This window comes from Raphanus sativus, chromosome 1 (assembly GCF_000801105.2).
Source record: "Raphanus sativus cultivar WK10039 chromosome 1, ASM80110v3, whole genome shotgun sequence".
NCBI classification, from domain to species: Eukaryota; Viridiplantae; Streptophyta; class Magnoliopsida; order Brassicales; family Brassicaceae; genus Raphanus; species Raphanus sativus.
In genome coordinates, this window is record NC_079511.1 from 25,314,976 (window position 1) to 25,341,261 (window position 26,286).

Here is a 26,286-nt window from a genome sequence, read left to right on the forward strand (position 1 = left end):
GTTCGATAACTTAATCGCGTTGTTTCTCTGACTACAAAACTCAAACACCATGTTAAACCTGTAAAAAGTCAAGTGCCCAAGTATTACGGGTCTACGGGTATATAAAATGTACACAGTCAAATATACAATATGTTTTTTAAAAAGGAGTCCAAAGAAAATCACAAAGAAAATCAAAACCGAATTTGGAGTTCAGGCCTCATAGAGAGTAAATATACAATGATATCGCCATTACTAGGTTGGATAATCGAAAGTCCACAGATGATTATATTCTATCGATCATTCCCAAATTAACGCGTGCCTGACGGCTGACAATACATACATTTATATAATTTCTACTAGTAAACCATTTTAAAATTTCAAAGAAACCATCGTTAAAAAATATCCGTTAAGTTTTATTTAAATTTGGACCAAATTTTAGCAAAAAAAAAGTTTTATTTAAATTTCTGAAAATGTTCTTGCAATTAGTTTGGTATAGCTTAAGTTTTTTTACTTAAAACTTCTATGTATTTTAAAATTTTTATCCAGCTTATTATTATTTACTATTTTACTTGAATAAGTTTAACTACAATATTATGTCAGTTCACATAAACAATAATTCATTCACATCTGCATTTATGAGTATAATTAAATTATATAGTAAGGTTTCTTAGAAGAAAAATAAACATATATATATGATGATGCCTTGTATATTATGTACGTAATGTACATTACGTTAAAATAAATTTGACATTACATAAATAAAAATAAATAAACCACAAACACAAGAATTTATCAGTACATTAAAAATTACAGAATTATCATCTTTTAACCGCCTCCGCCTCCACCTCCACAACCTCCACCGCCGCCTCCACATCCACCACCACCTCCACCATCTCCACCGCCGCCATCTCCACCTCCACCGTCTCCACCAAAGCAGCCGCATAGATCTGCACATCCGCTTACATCTACTGGTTCATTGCGACGCTTCTTATGCTTAGTTGGCTTAACAACAATGCCTCCATCTTTCTTTCCTTTCTTACCCTTTTTCACATCTTTTGGTTTTTTCTTCTTGCGGCAGAAGCAACAACATAATATTCGACAACACATCGTGATCTTGAATAGCAAACACAATCAGAGAGATATTTTGATGTATATATCAGTGTGAGTTATAAATCTTTTGTTTTCAAATCTTTCTGAATGCTGATGTAAAATATATGTGATGTAAACGCCCTTTTATACACCCCCAAATTGCCATGGATTTTGACAAATGTATATTCGCTTACGACGTAAACTATTTGTCTATGAAGGATACAAGAAATTGCACAAGAAAAGTCAATTATGCTTTTTTGACAAAAAAAAAGAAAGTCAATTCTGCTAGAAGAAAAGTATGACTTCGCTATCTTGATTGATACGGTCAAATAGAGAATCAGATAGTTATGTCCAACATGTATAGTTTGGTGTTGGAAAAATAAGTGTCAGATATACCAAATAAATCCGTTATATAAAACTACACATTTCAACTATAGCAATGTATTCGTATTATGAAAGTTCAGGGACAACCAATAAACAGAGCACAACGAGAATCCAAGAACACTCTTTCTTGTATATTAGAAATCACTTAAACAATCACCTAGATCTGTTTAATCCGAATTACTCTCAGTCACACACGACTAGAGACGGACCAATTTCTAATCTCTTAACTCAGTAGATCGAGCTTCAACAACTCTGAACTCGATCACCTCTTTTGCTTGACAAGACAAACCCTTGCTCAAGCTTTTCAATTAGCGTGCTTAACCTAGATCTGCCCTAGACAATCTAGTTAAGTAGCCCTCATCGAATATACTATATTTCCTAATATCTCGATGCAATCTAATCTTCCATATCTTCTTTACTTGATAACCACGTTATGCCACGTCATAGTTTCCATAACCGACTCTTTCCATTGTGTCACACATCGATCACATGTGTGACACAGTCTTCCTCTCTTCTTCACGATCACAGCTCTTTTCTTGAGCTTACATTCTCCCCCTTTTTATCTTAATGTGACATCCTAAGCAACCTGCAAATCCACACCGAAAGCACCAGACACAAGATATCGAAACAAGCACACTGAGATTACTTTAATAACCATAACGCATAGATAGGAATCCAAAGTCTACATCATCAGAGCACACCATTAGTTAAAGCAACATGATCCTTAGTCTTACTACACACAACTTATTTTTAAAACAAGAAAACACAACACGACAGAGTTTCATGCTCAGAAAGATAAGCTTCGACTAAGCTCCTCAGTGTCACCAGCTTGACTCAGCTCTTCGGTATTTCCAGCTACTTCATCCTCTTGATTCCCCGTGGGAGGTGGGGCATATCGAGGGTATTCTCCCCCTGCTTAGATGCACATTCAGATAAAAACAATCAGGCACAAGTTAGTCTAGGATAAAAACAATCCACAAACATGATACGCTTACTCCTCAGACGAATGTGAATGGCTTTGAGATCAGCGATGGTGCGTTCAATGTCTTCCTCAAGGGTTGCAGATCGTGTGTCTGCTCCAGTGCCACGCCCTGCTTTGATGTCTTTCACCACCAGCTTAGGAAAACCAGTAAACTCATCAGTCGGATAGTCAATGGGGACAATCCTCTGGAAGTTGATGACTTGCTGAATCAGAGTAGGAAACATGATCCTTCGAGATTTTTTCTTCTTAGTGTTTTCAGCCATCCTCATGATCTGATCATATACCAGCTTCCCAAAGTTGAAACCATCTTCATTGTGATGAAGCATATACACAAACTTCAAGCGAGCTTGATTCATGTTGGTGTAGTTCATTGTCGGAATCCAGTTGGTGCAAACAAGCTTGTACAGCACCTGATTCGTCGGGGTGAGAAACTTTGAGCTCATGTTTTCCCATCGGTTTATCTGCCCATCAGTGAGGAACCCACACACTTCATCAATCCCTTCATCCAACCAGTTAGGATCATCCTCAAACCCAGGGATGCAGTAGATGGCATTAATCAAGCTTGGTGAGAAATCAATCATCGACCCCCTAAGATACACAGCTACACCAACATCGCGTTCAGAGGCCTCCAAGAGATTAGCTATGAATTCTCTTACCACAGTTGGTTGATAGGCATCAACGTCGGTGAGAGTATGAAGTAGTCCTGCATTCTCCACAATACTCCGAACATCGGCAAGGTTCGCATCGGTAAGAGAGATGCGATGTTGATTGATGAATTTTCTCGTCTTGAGTCCTTGGAATCGCTCTGTAGCCGCCATAGAGAAGAATCGTTGAGTAAGAGGCGTCTTGTGTGGTTGCATTAGCTCGGGGTACAGATCAAGTTTGGTCCGATACATGAGGCGATTTTCATGATATCGCTCCTCCTTAGCTCGATTCGCAAAGGTCTCGGCTTCACCCATAGGATTCTCAACGCCATTATCGGAGTCTGTCTCCGAGAGTGACTCGTTATCCGGCTCTACAAGCTCCGGTGAGACATCGCGAGACGGACGCCGACGAACTCGCTTCCGCGTAGATGGAGGAGACTGCGGCTGCGACGAGGGAGGCTGAGACGAGCTTCCAGCACCAGATGAGCCTCGGTTTAGACGGGAGCTTCTTCGCGGTTGCATGTCGTCGGTGAGAGGAGAGAGAGACGAGCTAGGAGATTTGTTCGAGGGTGGCGACAATACCAAAGTTCCTAAACAACTTTAACAACTCCACAATTCATTAGTCACATAGAAAAGGCCCAAAGTGAAATGAGGCCCAAACAAAGAAGAGTAATTTATAAACCATAGCATCACAAGGCAAATGATAACCAAGTGAATTTGACACCACTTACCGCCATGTGAGAGCATGTGAGAGAGATCCGAGATTCACAAAGCAAGTATCAAGACAACCTTTATATACATGTAACCATTTAAGACATGCTCAAGATGCCTTTTTGTCCAGAGGAAAGACACAGAAGTCATTGCACCAACTCAGTCAACTACCACAAAGAACTTTAATGAAATCAATGAGTCAACCCAAGTTAATAGCTTTTTCTCAGCCGAGTAGCTGTCACACACAAGATTCACTTTAGCCAATCATCCTTCCTCAAGTTCGCACTCACACTCATTAGTAATGTCTGGAAACACATGTTAAGCATCTTGTGCTTGTCTCTTCTACTCTACAAGAACTTAGATTAACTTTGACTCCAAGAGTACAATCGACAATTCAGTGCAATGAGATGGTATCCGAATCTAGACACAAAGTGGGATAACACCCTGATCCAGATCGGGCCATCTCTAAGAATTGTGATCTTCTCTGCCCAGTCAAGACAGTGATCGTAGTCAGAAACAAAATGTGATAGCATCCAGTTCCAACTCGAGTATCTATCATTCCAGGCCTTTTGCTTAACTTTCTGTAACTGAGTAACTCAGACTTTTCTTTGTTTAACACAACTTTTTCTCCTTACTTATACACTCAGCTCCTCAAGTGTTTCCTCGTTCAATCCAGACAGTGATCAGTACTCAGAACTAAAATGTGATAGCATCCTGATCCGAGATGAGTGTCTTTCTTCAGTGAACCTAAGAGAGAAGTGATAAACTCGTGGGGGATGACTTACAGAAGTGAACTTGTTGACTCAAGGTTTTGATGGTGTAGTAGTACAATGACTTAGTCAGTGCGATGAACAAGCAGTGACCTTCCTCTTCTGACAGGACTTATTCAGAGATTAACAATTCCCAAGGCCTTACGAAGCCCTAGGAAGGTATTGTAGTCCAACGGTTTGGTAAATAGATCAGCAAGCTGTTTCTCGGTTGATACATGCTCTAGAATCACAATTCTCATCTCAACTAGCTCTCTCACAAAGTGATGTCGTATATCCACATGCTTGGTACGTGAATGCTGAACAGGATTCTTAGACAAGTTTATGGCACTCATGTTATCACAATGAACAAGCATGGGATCAGATATGATACCATAATCAACTAGCATTTGTCGCATCCAAAGTAATTTTGTGCAACAGCTTCCCAATGCAATGTACTCAGCCTCAGCTGTCGAGAGAGAGACACAGTTCTGCTTCTTGCTGTGCCAGGCTACCATGTTGTTCCCAAGAAAGAAACAACCTCCAGAAGTGCTATGTCTGTCATCTAAGCAACCAGCCCAATCTGCATCACAAAAACCTGCAAGATTCACATTAGTTTCAAAGGTATAGTGAAGACCAAAGTCCAGAGTTCCTTTCACATATTTAATGATACGCTTAACAGCATTCATGTGCGACTCCTTAGGAGATGCTTGATAACGAGCACATATACCCACACTCAGACAGAGATCAGTTCGACTTGCGGTGAGATACAAGAGGCTCCCAATCATAGCTCTGTAGAGTTTCTCATCAACTGGCTTGCCATCATCATCACGAGACAGCTTAGTAGTGGTGCTCATTGGTGTGTTGGCGACTTTGCTGGTTTCCATTCCAAATCTCTTGATAAGGTTTTTGGCATACATACTTTGAGAAACAGTGATTCCATCCGCAAGCTGCTTGATTTGTAGTCCAAGAAAGTAACTGAGCTCCCCAACCATGCTCATCTCAAATTCTTTTGTCATCGTCCGAACAAAATCATCCACCATTTCTTTTGATGTGCTCCCAAAGATTATATCGTCCACATATACTTGGATAATGATAACATCTTTTCCATTTTCTCCTATGAATAGAGTCTTATCAACTCCTCCTCTCTGAAACCCAGCCTTGATGAGAAAATCGGTCAGTCTTTCATACCAGGCTCGTGGAGCTTGTTTAAGTCCATAGAGAGCTTTCTTGAGTTTGTAGACATAGTCAGGGAAGTGTGGATCCTCAAACCCTTTTGGTTGTGTCACATAGACTTCTTCTTGTAGAACACCATTCAGAAAAGCACTCTTGACATCCATTTGATAAAGTTTAATTCTGAAACCACATGCCATTCCAAAGAGTAACCTGATCGATTCAAGACGTGCTACAGGAGCAAATGTTTCATCGAAATCCACTCCTTCAATCTGGGTGTAACCTTGTCCAACCAGTATTGACTTGTTGCGAGTCACGTTTCCTTCTTCATCTATCTTGTTCTTGTGAATCCATTTAGTTCCAATGACATTCACCCCTTCAGGTCTAGGAACTAGTTCCCACACATCTAATCGTTCAAACTGTTCCAGCTCCTGATGCATAGAGTCTGTCCAATATTCATCTTCCAAGGCTTCCTGAAGATTCTTCGGTTCTATCTGAGAGACGTAGCACTCCACGTTGTTCATCTGAGCCATGAACGATGCCAACTTGACCATCTCCTTGAAGTTGATTTGTTTCTTCCGTGTAACCCTTTCATCAAACAAGCCTCCAATGACATCGGCCGAGGAATGATTTTTATGCACTTTTCCTTGATCCAGGTCAACGCGTACTTCATTAGTATCTTCCTCTCCCTCAGATTCCTCTTTGATCATTGCTTCCGCAGCAGAGCTACTAGGTGTAACACATTCAACTGTTTGTGTGACCCTGGTCTGATAGAATCCTACACTGTCATCAAAAACCACATTCACCTTATCTCCAATGAATTTGGTACGCTAGTTAAAGACTCGATATGCAGAGCTGTTAGTCGAATAACCCAGGAACATTCCTACATCACTTCTGGCATCAAATTTTCCCAAGTGATCTTTGTCATTCAGGATGTAACATAAACACCCAAATACATGCATGTGGCTTAGGTTGGGAGTCTTACCTTTTAGTATCTCATACGGTGTAGTCTTAGTCTTAGGTTTGACATACACCCGATTGATAACATAGCATGCGGTGCTCACTGCCTCTGCCCAAAACCCTGGTGGGACATTGTTTCCATATAGCATTGCTCTAGCCATCTCTTGTAGTGTGCGATTCTTTCTCTCAACAACACCATTCTGCTATGGAGTTCTGGGTGCTGCATATTGATGTCGAATTCCTTGACTTTGGCAGAAACTATCGAACTGTTCGTTCTGAAACTCACCACCATGGTCACTCTTGATTTCCATGATTCCACCTTTCTGCTTCAGTTGTAATGCAAGAATTCTGAAACTATCAATGGCATCTGACTTGTTTCGTAGAAAGTCCACCCATGTATATCTTGAGAAGTCATCTACCATGACCAGAATGTACTTTTTTCCTGCAACGCTCTCAGGAGTTATTGGACCCATGAGATCCATGTGAACAAGCTCTAGCAACTGCTTGGATCTAATCTCAGGGATTCGCTTGTGTTGCACCTTAACTTGTTTTCCCTGACAGCACGCTCCACATACGGTACTTGTCTGAGACTCTAAGTCTGGAACTCCTCTGACGACTTCTGCATTAACAAGTCGGGTCAGTCCATTGATGTTCATGTGGCCTAGTTTCTTATGCCACAGATCAAGCTTAGACGTGGTCGCTGAGCAGCACACGTTTGTAGGCTTCCACATATAGCAGTTATTACCAGATCGAATTCCACACAGCACGATGTTCCCCTGTGGATCCACAGCACGACATTCCTTACTATTAAAGATCACTTCTAGACCTTCATCACATAGTTGACTTACACTGATAAGATTTGCTTTGAGGCCATCAACATAGTATACATTTATAAGACGAGGTAGATCCGGTCTATCAGTTACTCCTACGCCTCGTATCTTTCCTTGTCCTCCATCACCAAAAGTCACTTTTCCACCCTTGATAGGTTGAAGTTTCTCAAGATGTTCATAGCTTCCTGTCATATGTTTTGAGCAACCACTGTCAAAGTACCAAGGAGAATCTATTTGAGAACCCCCATCTGCACTGGTGTATGCAACGTGACTTACAAAGTTGACTTTCTCTGATATACTCGTGAAGTTACATGCCAGATTCATCTCTGGTTTGGTGTGTGACTCAGGAAGTTCCTTGTGTGACCTGTTGATGACGCGATCTTTGTAGGTTGGATATAAGTCTCTTTTAGCAATCCAGACGTGTCCATACATAGAAGGTTCCATGAAACACAAGTTTAACCTCCAGGCTCGCTCATATTGGTGTCTTCGAAAGTAACAGAAATTGACATGATGTCCTCGTTTTCCACAGAAGTGACATCCATTCCCACGACGTCTTGCACGAGAGTTAGACTCGTATTTCCCAGTGTTCTGGAGAGCAGGCTGAGCTTGAGGAGGACGTGGTTCAGCAACCTTTTCCTCCTTGGAGACTTCTTTTACGAACACAACTTGATGTCCTTCTTGATCCGACTTGGAGGTAGATCCATGAAATCCAAGCCCTCGGCTTGTGCTGGGGCATTGTCCCAAAGTCAGCAGATGGTCTAAAGACTTGGTGCCGGTTGATAGCATCTTGACCTTTTTGAGGTTTTCAGCCAACTGACTTTCCAACAGCTTACTCTTATCTTTTTCTTGAAGAAATAGTTCGCTCAACTGATTGAATTTAGCCTCAAACTCCTTATGAGATCGTTCCTGCTCAGTCATGGCTCGTTTTAACGCCAGAACTTCTTGATCAGATTCTTTTAAGATTGAAAGAGCAGCAGGTTGTGTTATAGGTTTCTCAAGTTCCAGGATGTTTACTTGTGCTTTCAACATCGCTCTATCCTTTATGAGCTGAAGGTTTTCATGGCTAAGCTCAGTAAACTGATTAAACAGTGTCTTGTACTCTGTTTCCAGATCATGATTGAGCTCGTCGTCTTCCTCCTCCATTACTTCTTCCACTTTGTCAGAGACTGAAGTCACACCTTCATGTGCTACGAGTGCCATAAAATTCAGATGTAATTCCCCATCATCGCTCTCACTATCCGAGTCTGTGTCGCTGAAGCTCAAAAGTGACTTGTCTTTCTTCAAGTTATTTGGACATTCACTGCGAGTGTGACCATATCCTTTGCACTCTATGCACTTGAGTTCTTTCCTTTTAGTGAGTGGACATTCATTCCGAAAGTGTCCATATCCTTCACATTCATGACACTGAAGCTCCTTCTTCCTTTTTGAAGCATCTGACCTTGATGACTGTGTATTACCACGATCTGATTCATTCCTCTGAAACCGACTGTTTGATCTGCTACCACCTTTTTCAACTCGTCTCATAAACTTGTTAAAGTTCTTTGCCATTAAACTCAGATTATCTTCAATTTTAGAGACTCTGTCATCATCTTTAGAATTAGCAGTGAAGGCAATACTCTTCTGAGTGTTCTCCTGTCGGTCAGATTTCTCAAGGTCATGAACCTTCAGGATACCAGAGAGTTGGTCAAACTTCATCTCATCAGTGTCAACGGCTATATTGAGAACCGCCTTGTATGCTTCAAACCGAGGAGGTAAACATCTCAGGAGTTTCTTCACCAGATCCTTTTCTTCATACTTTTTGCCCAAGACTGAAGATTCACTAGCCAGTTCACTGATTTTAGAGATAAACCCATCGATAGGTTCATCATCTCCCATGCGCAAGTTCGCAAACCTTGAGGCTAAGTGATCAATTCTGGTTCGTCGTACACTTGTGTTTCCTTCAAAGTGATTGATCAATGTATCCCAAGCTTCTTTTGCCGACTCACATCCTTGAATAATTTTGAATTGTTCCAAATCGACAGCAGAGAAGATGACAGTTAACGCCTTAGAGTTGAATTTTGATGCTGATTTTTCTGAATCTGTCCACTGATCCTTAGGTTTCGGACCCAAGGTCTTATCTTCCATCATCACAGTGGGTGGAGACCACCCATCCTCAACAGCAGTCCAGGCATCCTCGTCGATCCCTCTGATCACATGTCTCATTCGTGCTTTCCAGTGTCCAAAGTTGCCTCCGTCTAGCATGATAGGCTTGTGTAACGTAACAAGCTCCTTCATGGTGTCCATGAAATCCGCAGGATCTCAACCTGTTAGTAGTAATTGATACCACAGAGGTTTCCGGCTCTGATACCAAATGAAAGTTCAGGGACAACCAATAAACAGAGCACAACGAGAATCCAAGAACACTCTTTCTTGTATATTAGAAATCACTTAAACAATCACCTAGATCTGTTTAATCCGAATTACTCTCAGTCACACACGACTAGAGACGGACCAATTTCTAATATCTTAACTCAGTAGATCGAGCTTCAACAACTCTGAACTCGATCACCTCTTTTGCTTGACAAGACAAACCCTTGCTCAAGCTTTTCAATTAGCGTGCTTAACCTAGATCTGCCCTAGACAATCTAGTTAAGTAGCCCTCATCGAATATACTATATTTCCTAATATCTCGATGCAATCTAATCTTCCATATCTTCTTTACTTGATAACCACGTTATGCCACGTCATAGTTTCCATAACCGACTCTTTCTATTGTGTCACACATCGATCACATGTGTGACACAGTCTTCCTCTCTTCTTCACGATCACAGCTCTTTTCTTGAGCTTACATATTATACTTCAAACGTGATACATAATCATATGTATCAGATTTGAACCAAAAAAAAATCATATCAGAAAACAGAAAAATACTTGGTATAGCTATATCTTGTTAATAATTTATTGACGTTATACGACTATTGTGGAGGGAAATTGTTTGATACTAACCCAGTCGAAGCTCCTGACGTGTGGGATTGCACAATATAGCAACCCTAACGACTAAATGATGCAATGAAGGCTGACAAAAAAAAAGATGCAATTGAAGACCTTAATAATCAATTTTTTCTTAATAATTAAATAACTTGCGACACAATTAAATGGTCTATTCACTACATGCATAAAACTTGTTTCATTATACTTTTTTTTTTTTGTAAAAAAGCTTTCAAATTAAAATAATAAAAACATACAATGTATGGTTGTGATAACCATAAAGTTTGAAAAAGTATGATAAGAATACCTCATATTCAACCAAGCATTAGCACATAGGAGAAAACTTATGATTCATAAGGTTAATGAAACAAGAAAGAGATGAAACTACTTGGAGGATGGAGGGTAGTTCCCGCGGCCTCGACGACCCCTTTTACCCCTTCCTCTTACCGTTTTTCATTCCATATCTTGAAACTTTTGGACTGGTTTTATTGGTCTTCCACCTCGTGACATGTTGAGATTTGCGTAGCATCACTCATATATCCTCTTTCATCATCTTGCTCATTACAAGCAATTTGAGTGACATGAGGGCTGCCATGTGCAGAAGAGTATGGAGGGACCAGTAAATTGTCCGGTGAAACCGAGTTGGCCTCAAGGACAATAACAGGGGATGGAATTTCTTCCATAATAGTAGCTTTAGTTGGAGCAGATTGAGTGTCCGCTAATGGTGATGAAGTCAAAAGAGAGTTGGAGCCAGTGGCTAAATGTACCTTAGAGTATGTGAGGCTGTTTACTGGAGTAGAGAAATCCTTCAGCTCATCATTGAGCTCAATACCACTTCCTTTAGTTGGTTCCAAAGTCTGTTCAGTAAGTTCATCTCGTGTTTCCTCAGCTGAGACCAAACTTTACTCTGAATTTTCAGCTGGTAACTCCAAGTGATCTGATGCAATAGTAGACTGCCTTAGCACTTTTTCCAGTTCAACCTGAGGCTCTTCAGCGGACACATTTTCATGTGTGGGGCTTGTTTCAACATTCAATTGGACAGCCGGTAGGAGACATCTTTTCTCTTTATGTCCCAAATGTCCACACCTACCACAAACACTTGGAATCCATGTATACTCAACATCCACCAAAAAAATATTACCTTGTTTATCATCTAATGCAATTTGCTTTGGAAAAAGTTTATCAAGTTCTACTTCAACCAACAACTTAGCTTCTCCCAAATAGGTCGGATCAAGTCGAGATTTGTGTGTTTGCATAGGCTCACCAAGTCCGGATGCAACGTGGCTGAGACCCAATTTTGAGTAGCAACTATCTGGAATATTTTTAAGATTTACCCACACTGGGATTGTTGATACCTCAGGGACTTTGAATGAGTTAACTGGTTTCCAAGGCGAGACAAATAACAAATAGTCATCAACATGCCAAACACCTCTTTGAATTATCCATTGACGAGTTGAATCATGAGGAATATGAAACATGTAAGAAGAGTCACTCAGCTTACGGCAACTTATTCTACAGGTTCTACCCCACAATCTATTCACCACAGCATGGATTAAACCTCTAGGAGGAAGAGAGCAACGATGAGAAAGTGGCCAATGATATATTCCTTTTTATTCTCTTGTCCTAATCGAAGCACCTGAGAAGGAATGGTCCTATTCAACTTGTTTCATTATACACATTCAATTTTCTTTCTCACGAGAAACCACACTTTAAGAACTTAAGATCTTATAGACGCATATGATAACACAATACACAAGAAATATTTAAAGAACTACGGAATTGGTTAAACATTATCTTATTAAATTATTTACTTATTAACATCCACCACCACCTCCACACCCACCGCCGAAACCGCCAAAACCACCGCCTCCTTTGGATTTTCTTTTGCTGGAACGCTTCTTTTTTTTCTTTTTCAAAACATCAAGGGATCCATCTTTCTTTTCTTTTTCACTCTTCTTCAGATCTCGTGGATCTTTCTCCTTGTGCCTGAGGAAACAACATAACGTTCGGATCATCACAGATTGTAATTAAGCTGAAAACTGTAAGTTTTTCTCGAATCTTTTGTTGTCTGATTTTAATTCTAACCAGTGATACAAGTTCCAGTAAGGATATTATGTCGCTTTATATAGTAGATTTCCAAATAGACGTACACCTTGAAAACATATATATGTATTTGTTTAGAATACAACTACGACATAGCCTTGTGAAATAGAACTACGACGTAGCCTTTTTTCTAAAAGATACAAGAATTTTTCTTCTTTATTAGTTGGAAAAATCAAACACAAGAGTGAGATGTTCGTTTATAAAATAAAGGTTAAATAGTTGAGTTTCCAGAAAGCAGCACACTAATTTCATTTTTTTTTAGTTTAATATTCATGTCCGATACGTGCAACAACAACCAAAGATCAATAAGATTTTATATTGAAATCTTCTATGAATTTATATATTAAAAGCATCTACAAAAATATTTCTTTTCTTACATCTATTAAAATCACATAACATCTAATTGTGTTAAATTAGAAGTTGGAGGTCATGTAATCAGTTCTTCCTATCATTATCTTTTATTGTTTCGCTGAAAATAACCAAAATAAACAAGAAACTCCAAAGGAAACTTTTTGAAAGATACAAGTAATTATAAATGAAATTTTAATTTGTAGAAAAACAAACAAATAACTATATTTACTTGTCATGTGATCGGTTCGTCCTATCATTATTTTTTATTGTTTCACTGAAAACAACCAAAATAAACAAGAAACTGCAAAGGAAATTTTTGAAAGATACAAGAAACTGTAAATGAAACTTTAATTTGTAGAAAAACAAACAAAAAACTATATCTACCTGGTGTGTTTCAAAAAAACTATATCTACCTGGTTGGTAATCATCGTTAAGAGCGAACTAGTTGAGATTCACATTTTCTATGATTATTTCTATTTTAGGTATTCAGGGGTTCCTATATAAATCTCTCTGTAAAGCTTGTTGGAATACCCGTTTGCGGTTGCGGACTTTGTAAGTTGTTATTAACCAGATTGCTTGTAATTAAAGTATTTGTTTGAAATCTAATCATCTACATTTTCTATTTTGAACAAAAAGACTTTTGGTTATTTGCCTTAACATAGAACAAAATGACCCATACCCCCTTTCATATAGTCATATATAGATAGCTTCTTTGACTTTGTATACAAACGGACCCACAACATATAATTGAGTGTAAATTTCAATCTGTAAGCAAGAAAATGATTTCTTTTTCTTGTTGTTTAATTTCAATGGAAATTTAATTAAAAGTTATACATAGCTGAAATTCCATGGAAACAAAACATGAGAGATTTAGTCATGCGTGCAACAACTACACCTGATATGACGTGAAATATCCGAGTTGATAATTTGTCCCTTCGTATATAGATAGGCCCAAACCTCCGTTGACGTTAATATAGAAGCTTACAAATTGCTACGACATAACCTATTTTATTATCAGACAGACGTACGAAAGTGCAGTATCAATCTACAATCAGAAAATGGAAAATTTCTTGTTGCTTAAATTTTCAAGAAAACTGCATATATATGGTCAATTCAAAGAATGATCCCAGGTCATAGATATAATAGTTAAGAATTGAAATTCCATAGAAACAAGAATTGTGGATTTATGGTTTGGATATTTTATTAGATACATGTCATGTGTGCAAACGAAACTTGATATTTAGTAGACATTCTCTCTTTGAATGAACATTTTAGTAAAACTACGATCGAAAAAAAGAGAAAACGCGTGGCTTACCCAGTCTATAAACATCACTCATGCTGGAAATGTTGGAAAGATTCTAAAAACTATATAAAACTACCTCGAAAATAACCTTTTAATGGAAATCTTCATCCAAGATCAAAACAATTCACCACACATACATAATACATGCACCCTTGAAAATGTATATGTTATAATGTGGCACTACGGTAAAATCATGGTAAAGGTACGTTATCATTAATGAAATCATAGTGTAACCCCAATAAATCCAATCTAAGGAACATGATCTCTTGAGATATAATTTGGATAACTCGTTCATTTTGTTGGAAAATGATCTCTTGAGATATAAATATCGAAAGAACAATGTCATTATTATGGAAAACGTCCTTGACAATGTATAATGAAAAAAGATGAAAGGCAGCCTTTCAAAGGCTAAACTATCTTTTAAGTAGAGGCAAGATTCCGGCTCACACTCGATCTATAAAACAAAGAGCAAGAGGGAGAGACGGAGTAAACTTAGAGACTAAATATCCATTTTCATGCAAAGCCAAACAACAGAAAGGCACTTCTTTATCGTTCCTTTGGCACAGTGAAAGACTAAAAACAACACTTCAAGGCCGCCACAGCCTATGATCTATAGCGTAATGAATCAATAATACTAATGATATTGTTTCCTCAGTACTCACTATTCTTGATCCTACTCGAAGTTATAGTGTCTAGCATTCTCTACATCAAACTGTTAACTTCAGAGGCTGTGTTATATCTCTGAGAACATACAAACACAATCTTCTACACTTCAAGGCCACCACAACCTATGATCTACGGCTTATAAATATACGTGAGTTAATAGTGTCTAGCATTAAACCATAAACCTTTTCTACACAATCATCAGTGAAGAGAACAAAAAGAAAGACATAAACTTTACCATGAGATTAGTATCATAAGCATCAACCAAGGCATCATGAGCAGTAGAAGGCAAAGCCCTTTCGAAAATATCCTCATAAGCTTCACCTAACTGTGCCATAATCTCATCTCCCATCTTCTTAGCAAACTTCGCAAATATCCAAGTTGATAATTTGTCATCTCTCATCTTCTTAGCAAACATCTCTCCATCAGCAGAGTCTCCAACGAACACACTCAAAGCCTTTGTTGTTCCAAATTCAAAGTCATACATGTCTCTCCTCTATTGTTTAATGGTAACGACAGAGATCTCTGGAGGAGACAAGAAGAACAGAACTAACTTTAGATTTCATCTCATAACAGAACTTCCTATTGTTAGCTTCCAAATTTCTTGAAGGTTTGAAAGAGGATTAATTGGAAAAATGAATATGAGAAGGTATTTGGTCCAGACTCTAAGCAACCTAATATAGTGTCCTAAATTCTCTGGAAAGAAACAGTTCTATCTTGTAAAAAGCTCTAGTACAAGATAAATTATGTAAAATAGTAGTTCAATTAAAAGCCACATGGATATTATCATGACAAAGATTTCTCCAAACCACACATATCTCTATAATATTATTTGAGAAGTCAGTTTCTTATGTGTCGCGCTCACGTTAACTCTCACGATGGTTGATTACAGTGATACCCTTAATGAATTATAAATATTATATTTAAATACAATTATTGTTTTTATTGTTTTTTATTTAGTTTCCTTTTAAAATTTTCCATATAACACATATATAAAAAAGGAAAGATTTATAAATTTTAAATTGAATTTAAAAACGAAAATATATGTATATAATATGATTTCATTAAAAAGGAAATTTCACAAGATAGTAATATTCTATTTTAAAAATATTTTAAATAACATAAAATATACTTTTGAAGTAATAAAATATTTGCTTTATATCTATTGTTTCTTAGATGAAAAATATATATTTGTATATCATGTGATTTCATAAAAACAAAATTCAGAAAGATAATCTTGATATTAGAAAAATAAATATTATTTATTTCAAAACATAATTCAAAGTAATAGAAATATTTTGATATATCTATCTAATTTCTTAGATGATTACATAAAATAATTAAGTAACATAAACTGATATATGTTTAGTTGACTAAAAATTGTTTATAATTAGTATTATTGAATTTTTTTATTTATTTTTCATATATTCAGTTGACTAAAATATATTTTGATTACAGCAAAAATATCGATAAACTGGATTTTACTTATATAAAATGATTTCTCAAAGACAATCACAAATTTGTACTACTTATTCTTATAAGATATTAAAAACTATCATTTTAACAATAAACATCTTTTAATGGAAATAATTATAAAATATTTTAAATAACATAACACTATATACTTTCACGAGGTAGATATATTATATTTTTCATTATAACAATTGTATGTTTTCCTAAAATTAAATTTTCTTTTAAATTTTAGGTTATTATGTTTGTGGAGTTTAATATAACTATAATCAAAATACCAAAGTAAATATGAATTTTCATTTTTAGATTATTTAAAATAAATTTTATTGTACCTTTCAATAAATCTAAGACATAAAATTATTTAGAATTTATAAAATATTTTAATTATTGTAAATATTGATATGTGTTCATAAGCTTCCAAAAATGTATCACTTACTTATATATGTAACTTTCTCTTGATCATATTTTCTAATAAATATATAGGGATATATATATATATATTTATTTTAAATGAACATATAATTTGATAAATATTATGATCATATATGCACATTAAATTATAAATAAAATTAATTTGATTTAACTTAATTATATATATATATAAATATTATACATTAATTATTAATTGGATTTTTGCTAAACGAAGACTGAATATTTAATTCTATTAGTCCGACCACGTAAACCATAAAAAAAATTCATTTTGAATTTAAAGAATATATGTAACTCAATATATACTCACAATATGAGTGACTCGACTAATCAACACTATATCTAAAATAATATATTATATTAAAATTAAGGAAGACAGCAATCAACCTAAATGTAAATAAGAAAATTAATCAAAATTTTAATATATTTAGAATAAAAATATTATAGTTGAATTCAGATAAATAAATGCAATCCAATATATCGAAATGATAACTAAATCGACTGTAAAAAAAATTGACTAGATGTAATATACCTAAAATCATATTTCTAATTAAAATAATGTAATATTATTAATATAAGTTATGCATAAAATTATATCTATTCTATTAAAACAGAGTCCTATTTAAAATTTATCATGGCATGTTTTAAAATTGGACCTATTAAAAATGTTGGGACAATAAATATAAAAAGACGTTCCTTATACAAACCTATAATGATGTATTTTCATATTAACCGAATAATATTTGAAACAACCTTTTCTTATTCTTCGGAATCCTTATGCTTCCTCTTAGTTTAAATCTCTGTCAACAACGAGGTGATGCTACTCTCCAATAAAAATGATGAGTTAACAGGGAAGCTTGGTGCAAAATTGGATTTAAGGTATAAGCTTGTGATATAAAGTTGCAGTGATAGGCAATTGTGGCTGAAGATAGTGTTCTCTGCTTTTGTTTTTTTCTCATATCTCGGCTGAAATGATGAATTCAATAGCTATTTCGATGTATGTGAGTATTTTCTGTAGTTAATTGAATGGGATTTGACTTAATTTGGCAATTTCAGACCCTAAAATTTTCTGGGTTTGGTGGGCATTGTTGAAGATTCAATATTTAGATCTTATTTGATCATGATTGTCAAGCTTCCAGTTTCTTAATAGACAATCAACTTATTTTATTTTTGGCTTGTGTAAGAATATAATCCCTAATCAAGATGAAACCTTTTAATGACTTTCTTCGCTAAATTTTCTTTGAAGTGTGGTTCCATGTGTGATGTATGGACCTAAACTAAGCACAGAAGCTTGATGAACTTGCTGTTGATTCAAACAAAACTAAGAATCACATGAACATTATTGGTTGTGTTATGCTATTATGTTACCAATAGAAAGATGGTAAGTTCTTTGACGGACTAAACAAATAAAAAGGCAGAGAGAATTGTCGTCCAACAACAAACTAATCAGTCATCTCCCATGGTTTCCAGATCATATCAAAGCGAGATTTACACCACGCTATAGCAGAAGGGGACTATGAATAAATCTATTGATTCGACAGAAGGTGGTGATGATCCAATCATCCAACGAGATGTCCACACTGTAGTTTCACACAATAGGTAATAAAAATAAACTAATGAAGCTGATTCATCCAAGAATCTATTTTGGGGGAGTGATAAGAGATGATAGTCCTTATATGAATACGTTTGATTTCTTTCTGTATTCGTGCCACTTGAGTGTATTGACTCAAAGCCATATTTATTCATTGGCTATCCAGATAATTCTCTAGGCAAAATAAATAAACAAAGCAACCTAATTGCAAAGGGTGTGTAGTTAAGTAAGAGCGTGGGGAATGAAGAAAGACTTACCAATGAGAACTTCATGAGCTATATACCACAGAGTTACTTATATTCTGTTGCAATGAATACCCAATTCAAATAACCAGAAGCTCTAGGTTTATATATACAATACTTGAGGTGAGGGCCGTGAGGCAGAGATTTCTGTTATGGTACGTGGAGAAGTAATTTGACCAGAAATCTCTTTTGCGGGATAGTTTCTAAAATAATTCAAATAAAGTTCCAATGGTTAAAACCATGACAATGTTTTCATATATATGCTGGAGTTTAGTTTCGTTAAATGGGAAATGCTCTCTCTTACTGTATATAAGCATCTAATTCAACAAGAAACCATGGGAGATAACGTGGTTATATGTTATTGGAAGAAAATAATAAAAAGGCAATGTTCTCTGAATTTGTTATTCAGTTTGTTAACGGGTCAAACAACTGTATAACTAAGATTTAACATATGTCTTTGTACCAGTAGTTTTTGTCCACTTATTCTGGAAGAAAAAGATATTGGTGATGCGACAAAACACAGTGTATGTTGTTACAATCAAAGATCAGCAACAATAAAGGGACAATGAATCGGGAAGAAGAAGATTGCCTGAAGAAAATGGACATAGAATCAGAAACAAAAGAAAAATAAGAGTTTAATCTAAAACAAAAATAAGTATCTGATACATCGAAGGAAGAAGAAAGATGAAGAAACTTGATTCCTAAAAGTTAACAAATATCCGCGCATCCGCGCGGCCGATTTCTAGTATTAAATTAAAACTAAAGTATATAGCAATCAATTATTATAAATATTTATTTTATAAATATTTATATCCGTGCATGAGCACGGAAAGATCACCTAGTAACATAAAAAACAAAAGAGTTTTCAATTCCTGATAAAACAAAGCAAGTTTAAGTTAAAAAACATCTTCTTCTTCTTGCAGACTTAGGTGGAGCATTTGGCTTTGGACTTGATCATTAGGAGCAGCATCTTTTTCTTTTGAACTTGATCCGAGGACTTGGCTTTGGACTTGATCATTAGGAGCAGCATCTTCTTCTTTTGAACTTGATCCGAGCTTCTTACTTTTTCTGTCCCGGGCCCCAAAAAAAAAAACAAATCATCAATAACCATCTGATTAGCTACTTGATATATATATATATATATATATATATATATATATATATATATATATATACAGTGGAGATATGGTTACACATGAATGTAATACCTTGATGCCTTATCCCGGAGCTTCATGATTCTCTGTTATAACAATATAAGATGAAATCAAATCAACCAAAATAAAAAAGGCCTAGGATATGACATGAACTTATCAATTGCGATTTGCAAAGGAAAACTATATTGAAAGAAAGTAAAATAACCTTCACCGCAGCATGATCAATATTGCTGCGCCCTGGCATATGAGAAGTACAAAAGACCACTGTCTTACGCGCATTCATGAAACGCCTACCGGAACCATAACGTTTATCAGCTGTTAGCAGCATTGCATCACTTTTGTGAGGGAGGCTGCTGGAAACCCTAGCTACATTATATATATATATATAATATGCCCGTAAATTGGGCTTAAAGCAAGCTTTATATATTTACTGTATAAAACAAAAGTATAAATTTTTTTTGCCTCTCTCTCTCTCTCTCTCTCTCTCTCTCTCTCTCTTAACTTGCAGTTTTTGTCTCCTTTTAGGTTCTTGCCTTATGTTGCATGGGTGACTATAATTATGACAGAAAAGCCTATCATCAATGTAAATGATAATAATAATAGATTCTCATTTTGGAGACAAAACTCGTTCAGGGGAACAACTTTCGAAAGAGAAGAAGTGATACAACATACAACCAAGACTTCTTGCAGATGCAGACAGTTTGTACCCAAACTACATCTTCTCTAACTGGTCTTTGAACGGGCAAACCGGTATTATATCGATGTCACTCTCAATACTAGGAATACTTGATAATTTTTTTTCTTGAAAGGTAACAATTTCCCAAGGTCTTCTTCATTTGCGATCAAAGTACGTATAATGAAAAAAGGTGAAAGGAACATGATCTCTTGAGCTATAAATATCGAAAGAACAATGTCATTATTATGGAAACCTCCTTGACAATGTATAATGAAAAAAGGTGAAAGGCAGCCTTTCAAAGGCTAAACTATCTTTTTAAGTAGAGGCAAGATTCTACATTCGAATCTAAACTCAGTTGCAGCGATAAAGCTTTCAAGAATGTTTCTGAAACCTTAAAAGTTTTCTATTTGTAGTTCTGTGACACCTCCAAGACGAGCTTGTCCATGAACTGGTATTTCTTGTCAAATCCCCAACCAGGATTACTCTGCATAACATCAATACATCTTAAGAGAAATCTCTGATAAAGAAAGACAGAGTGATGTTGTTAGATGAGAGATATCAAACCTTAAGACTAAGAGCAACACGATCTGCAAATCGTTTCACAGAATCAGGTGCACTTTGGGGAAGTGTTGTAGCAATCCTATCGAGCTCCTCGTTTTGTTTCTTAGCTGTTGTCTATCAGGACCACTGTAGTGATCAACAATCTCTTTCATATTGGGAGCTTGCGACATCGCTTCACCAATTGCTTCCTGCACAAAAGAAAAAAAAAACAGAAGAGAAGATTAAGTGATCAAACGAAACAAAAGTATTGCGTGGATGCATAAAAAAGCAAGCTGAAAAACTGTTACCTCCCATTCTTCTTGATCCTTGATCCCCTCGTAAGCCACTATGAAAGGCTTTACCTTCTCCAGACACTCACGCAGCGACATTGGTGGCTTCTCATCAATGTCAGGATTTGATCCAAAGTCAGGCATCAAATATTCCGGCTCACACTCGATCTATAAAACAAAGAGCAAGAGGGAGAAACAGAGTAAACTTAGAGACTCAATGTCCATTTTCATGCAAAGCCGAACATCAAAAAGTTTTTCACAATCGTTCCTTTGGCTGAAAGACCAAGCTCACAATGAAAGACTAAAAACCTGAGAGGCTGTGTTACAAATCTAAAAAACATACAAGCACAATCTGCTACACTTCAAAGGCCACCGCAGCCTATAATCTATAGAGTATGAATCAATATTAATGATATTGCTTCCTCATTATTCACGATCCTACTAAAAACGTCCTAGGCTGTGTTATAAATAATAGAGCATACAAGCAGAATCTTCTACGTTTCAAGGCCACCACAACCTATGATCTATAGCGTATGAAACAAAGAGCCAGACAGAGAGAAAAGTTAGAGACTCAACATCCATTTTCATGCAAAGCAAGACAACAAAATGCACTTTCTCTAACGTTCTTTTGACTGAAAGAAATACCCAAGTAACAATGATAGACTAAAAACCTCAGAGGTTGTTTTAAATCTGAGAATATACAAGCAAAATCTTCTATGCTTCAAAGCTACCACAAACTATGATCCATATCATGTGTTCTACCACATTATAGCGCATGAACTAATAAGAGTGACATTGCTTCTCGTGAATTCACTATCCTAATAAGATTCTCTGTATCAGACTGTAACTTATGTCGAGTCAAGACAGTCAACAGAGAACAAAAGGACAGAAACTTTACCATGAGATTAGTGTCATAAGCATCCACCAAGGCATCATGAGCAGTAGAAGGCAAAGCCCTTTCACATATATCCTCATAACCTTCTGCTAACTTTGCCATAATCTCATCTCCCATCTTCTTAGCAAACTTCTCTCCATCAGCAGAGTCTCCAACGAACACACTCAAAGCCTCCTGTTCAGCTTCCTCATCTTTCTTATCATCTCTCCACCCATCACCACCTCTTCCCCTGCCTCTCCCTCTCGCTCCTCTCCCTCTTCCCCTGCCACCTCCTCTTCCTCTCACACCACCGCCTCCTCCTCCTCCTCCTCCTCCTTCAGCTTCTCCGCGGGAAAGCTGGCTCCTTGCTCTCCTTCCAGCCTCTTCCGGACTCAGTTGGGGTCGTGGAGCTTCATCTCTAGTCGGTTGAACTCGCTTCTGACGCTGCTGATGCTGAGGGCGTCCAATGTGGCGGTTGTCTTGATTCTGCGGTGAAGGAGCAGATCGCACAAAAGGTGTTCCTCGACCTGCTCCACTTCCTAAAGCATTGGATATGTTGTTAGACTCCGGTGGTGGAGACAAAGTTGCATCCTTTGTAGCCTCAAGCTTCGCAAAAGGAGGACTTCCCTGAAAGTCATCCTTGGCTTGTTCAAAACGCGGTTGCTGCTGCTGTGGAGGAGCAAAACGCGGTTGCTGCGGTTCGAAACGCGGTTGATGCGGCTGTGGAGGATCTGGATGGCGAGGAGGCTCAGGGGCGAAAGGGGAAACAACGGGGCCTGATCCAAGGGAACCTCTTCCACGGCCACCAGCGCTATGTGAATCTGGTCTCACAAACGGAGTAGAGATCGGATCAGATTGGATCGGACGGCCACGACCATGACCGTATCCTCCGGGAGGTTGCGATTGTGATTGCGATTCCGACGAGCCGCGTCCTTGACCGAACGGTTCGCTAGCTCTTTCCGGTTCGCGATTGAAACCGAACTGTCCATTTCCAGCGACGGGGAATCCGGAACCGCCGCCGCGTCCACGGCCACGGCCAGCAGGGCCGCCGTCGGAGGAGGAAGACGAGGAGAAATGAGATGTGGATTGGGTGAGAAATGGGGAGTGCTTGACTATGGAGGCAATGCTAAAGCCATTGTTAGGGTTCGACAATCTTCTTCCGATAGCTCCTCTCATCGGACTTGACTTTGGGTGATTTCTTCAAAGCAGTGTGATGGAATGGATCTCGAGGGTTTTAGAGTTACAGTCATAAATCGGACCAAGCGTTCTCTTAACCGACGCCGTTTCGGGTATTCAGTTTTTACATTATTTTCAAATCAGTCCCTACAATTTTTGAATTATACCCGACGAATTGGAAATTGTACTTTTCGTTCCAAAACTCCCCTGATTAGTGCCATAATCACCGAAATTCTGAAATAAGATTCAAATGAAATGACCAGTTATTGAGGGTTTTTCAAACTAGTCCCCATATTTTTAATACGTGACGAAATGAATTTATACTTTTGATTTTATCACAAAACCCCCTGATTGAGCCGTTATTCCGCTGAACCTATTCTGGTCTGAATTAGCAAGAATTAGTTCCAACGAGGTCAAGAAAAGAATTATCTTTTTTTTTTCTTTTCAGATGAGAATGAATAAAAATGAAACCAGAAGTTTCCATCTCAGAAAGAAGGTTTAAATGCTCAAATGAGTCTCAGAACAAGAACTCAGAAGCAATGTTCCATCGTTTCTTGCTTTTGTCTCCAGATACTACAGAACTCTGCTCTAGAAAATAATTAAAATGACAAATGAAAAAAAGTAAAAACGAAGTGTTTGTTGCTATCACTCTCCTTCATCAACAAAGCTTCTTGGGTTCTGTTTCTCTCCTAGTTTGTGGATGGTGATCGACTGAATCCTGATCTCACTGGTGTCTTTGACGGACTTACCCTGATGATATTTTAAAAACAAGGTTTCAATATCAATTTTTGATGTTCAGTTAGAAGATTCATTGCAAATGGTACCTTATGGGCTGAGATCCTAAGACTACTCCGCTGCAGTTGAGTGCTGCAACTGCACTCTCTGCCTATTTTTCATCATCCCAAAAGCCCCAAAAAACTAAGAATCAATACCCTTTCACCGATGTAAAGAAGACACAAAAGCTGATGTTTTTTTTTTACCACGGCAAATTCAACAAAAGCTATGCGAGTAGAATGCAACTGATCGCCAAGAAGCCTTATGCGAGTAACCTGTATAAACACAAGAAAATATTATTTGTTGCATTTTACAAAATTTATTTTTGTCTTTTGAGAGAGAGAAAGAAAGAAAATAATAGTAGTAGGTCTAGACCGACCTCACCGCAGGCAGACTCAAAGAAGGTTCTGACATCATCTTCAGTGGCCTGCAAAAGTTTAAAAACGAAAACTTAAAACCAAGAACATGTATGCAAAAAAAAGCAAATATAGACAAAAAAAACAGGAACAAGTGTTTACATTCTTGTCGACATTAGTGCAGTAGATGGTTCTTGTACACTTCTCCCTTTCATCAATAACAACACAAAGAAAAGGAGCCATGAAGTTCAGTTTCCAAACCTCAAAATGGAAACTATTGTTTTTATATTTACCCTGGGGAGAAATGTGGGATTCACTGGAAGAATAGCAGTCTTTGAAGGCAAGACTCTAACCGGGTGATAACCGATAACTGTTCCACCCACACTTAAAGCAGCTCTTGCACCTTCTGCTTGAAACAAACATTCTTACTAATGTTAATACAAACTTGGAAGTTGATGTTTTTTATAAAAGAAGACAGGTTTAATAATAACTCACGGTCATCAGAGAACTCAACAAAGGCAAAGCGAAGAACTGAATGTGGATCTCCACAGATACGACAATCAACAACCTTCAGAAGACAAGAACACAATGTTACTTAGCTTAACCCCACACATAAAGAAAAGGATAGCTTTGTATATTTTTTTAAAACTTACTTGTCCATAGCTGCTGAACAAGCCAGCTAAGACTTCCTCAGTTACCTAATTGGAAAGAAGAATATAGAATTAGAACAGTACATTTTCTTGCAAAAACCTGAAAGAGAAGGTAACTTACACTCTGATCAATGTCGGAGACATAGACTGTTCTTCTAATACTATCCTCTCTTTGAGCCTTGTAAGCTCTTCCAGCTAACCTAACTTTCCTCCCTTGGTTATAATCGTTTCTTCTCTGTAAATCCACAAAACCAAACTTTAATATAAGTACAATAATGTACAAGATCATATAAGAGTTGCAAAACCAAAGATCAAACCCAAAAACAGAAACTTTCTAATTTGAAAACATCAAAACAAAACTCCAAGATAGAGACTTTCTAGCATAATCAGGAACACAAACTAAATATCATCCCATAAACCAGGCAATCAAATTCATCTACAGTTTCAACAACAACCAAACAAACAACTAATCAAACTTTTTTTTTGTTACCTTGCAGCCATCTTTTTTGTTGAATTCTTCACCACTAGATTGCTTCTTAGTAGTGATGGCAAAATCATCAGAAGACAGAGACTGATAATGCTTCTTGTAAGAAGGGATAAACTCTTTAGCTTCAGGGTTCAGTTTCTTGAACAAAGCCTCCAGCTTCTTCATTTGATCAGACTCCGGTTCAGGTTTGGATTCAGATTCCGGTTTAGAATCAGTCGTCACCAAGCTCTTCTTCTCAATTCCCTCACCAACATCATCAGTGACTAGGGTCTCAGTGATCGCGGCCATTAGATCGGAGATTCCAAATATAAAGATAGCAAATTCACCAAAAAGATTCCAACATAAAGATGCAAACTTTTTGATGAGAAATGATTCCAAAATTGCTTAACATCTAGAAATGAGAGTACTAATGAATGTCCATTTTCACACACAACACAACACAAGACTGATTCCATAGAAATATAATTTTTAATTTGTTTTTTTTTCTTTGCTATTTGTTATTCGTTTCTTAAGACCTTAGATTATTACACGTAAGCCCAATTATTTAATTTTTATCCCACAACATAAGTGCCCCAAATTCAAGCTTTCCCACAACAACAGTCTTTCTCAAAAATAATTGCATTTGTTTGTTTGTGTACAAACTCTGAAGTTGAATCCCAACACTAGAAATATAATTTTCAATTTGTTTTTTT

At 37.1% G+C, this 26,286-nt stretch overlaps 5 protein-coding genes and 1 long non-coding RNA gene across 6 annotated transcripts; all 6 read right to left on the reverse strand.

Annotated features, from left to right (window-relative positions):
* Nucleotides 1–2,239: 2,239 nt before the first annotated feature.
* LOC108849701 (uncharacterized) lies at nt 2,240–3,600 on the reverse strand. Its single transcript, XM_018623297.1, has 2 exons — nt 2,448–3,600; nt 2,240–2,364 (listed from the first exon to the last, which is right to left on the reverse strand). The coding sequence occupies exons 1-2, from the start codon at nt 3,598–3,600 to the stop codon at nt 2,240–2,242; spliced, it is 1,278 nt and encodes a 425-aa protein (XP_018478799.1).
* A 3,271-nt stretch (nt 3,601–6,871) lies between these two features.
* On the reverse strand, nt 6,872–9,772 carry LOC130497775 (uncharacterized). The gene has a single exon (XM_056990938.1). It carries the CDS (start codon nt 9,770–9,772, stop codon nt 6,872–6,874), a length of 2,901 nt encoding a protein of 966 aa, XP_056846918.1.
* A 2,340-nt stretch (nt 9,773–12,112) lies between these two features.
* Nucleotides 12,113–12,842, reverse strand: LOC108857908 (uncharacterized). Its single transcript, XR_001950395.2, has 2 exons — nt 12,551–12,842; nt 12,113–12,451 (listed from the first exon to the last, which is right to left on the reverse strand). It is a non-coding gene; the product is annotated as an uncharacterized LOC108857908 (long non-coding RNA).
* A 6,616-nt stretch (nt 12,843–19,458) lies between these two features.
* LOC130504540 (uncharacterized) lies at nt 19,459–20,128 on the reverse strand. The gene is made up of 3 exons (XM_056999177.1): nt 19,977–20,128; nt 19,826–19,857; nt 19,459–19,685 (listed from the first exon to the last, which is right to left on the reverse strand). Exons 1-3 carry the CDS (start codon nt 20,097–20,099, stop codon nt 19,514–19,516), a joined length of 327 nt encoding a protein of 108 aa, XP_056855157.1. The 5' UTR covers nt 20,100–20,128; the 3' UTR covers nt 19,459–19,513.
* A 540-nt stretch (nt 20,129–20,668) lies between these two features.
* Nucleotides 20,669–23,375, reverse strand: LOC108813879 (uncharacterized). Its single transcript, XM_018586566.2, is given in 5 exon segments — nt 20,669–20,931; nt 21,012–21,121; nt 21,124–21,196; nt 21,296–21,445; nt 22,176–23,375. Coding segments are annotated over 5 exon segments (1,566 nt in total). The 5' UTR covers nt 23,328–23,375; the 3' UTR covers nt 20,669–20,850.
* Nucleotides 23,376–23,782: 407 nt separating this feature from the next.
* On the reverse strand, nt 23,783–26,045 carry LOC108829697 (polyadenylate-binding protein-interacting protein 8). Its single transcript, XM_056988961.1, has 10 exons — nt 25,598–26,045; nt 25,229–25,342; nt 25,111–25,155; nt 24,953–25,025; nt 24,746–24,863; nt 24,620–24,674; nt 24,481–24,528; nt 24,308–24,376; nt 24,152–24,213; nt 23,783–24,077 (listed from the first exon to the last, which is right to left on the reverse strand). The coding sequence occupies exons 1-10, from the start codon at nt 25,880–25,882 to the stop codon at nt 24,017–24,019; spliced, it is 930 nt and encodes a 309-aa protein (XP_056844941.1). The 5' UTR covers nt 25,883–26,045; the 3' UTR covers nt 23,783–24,016.
* Nucleotides 26,046–26,286: the final 241 nt, after the last annotated feature.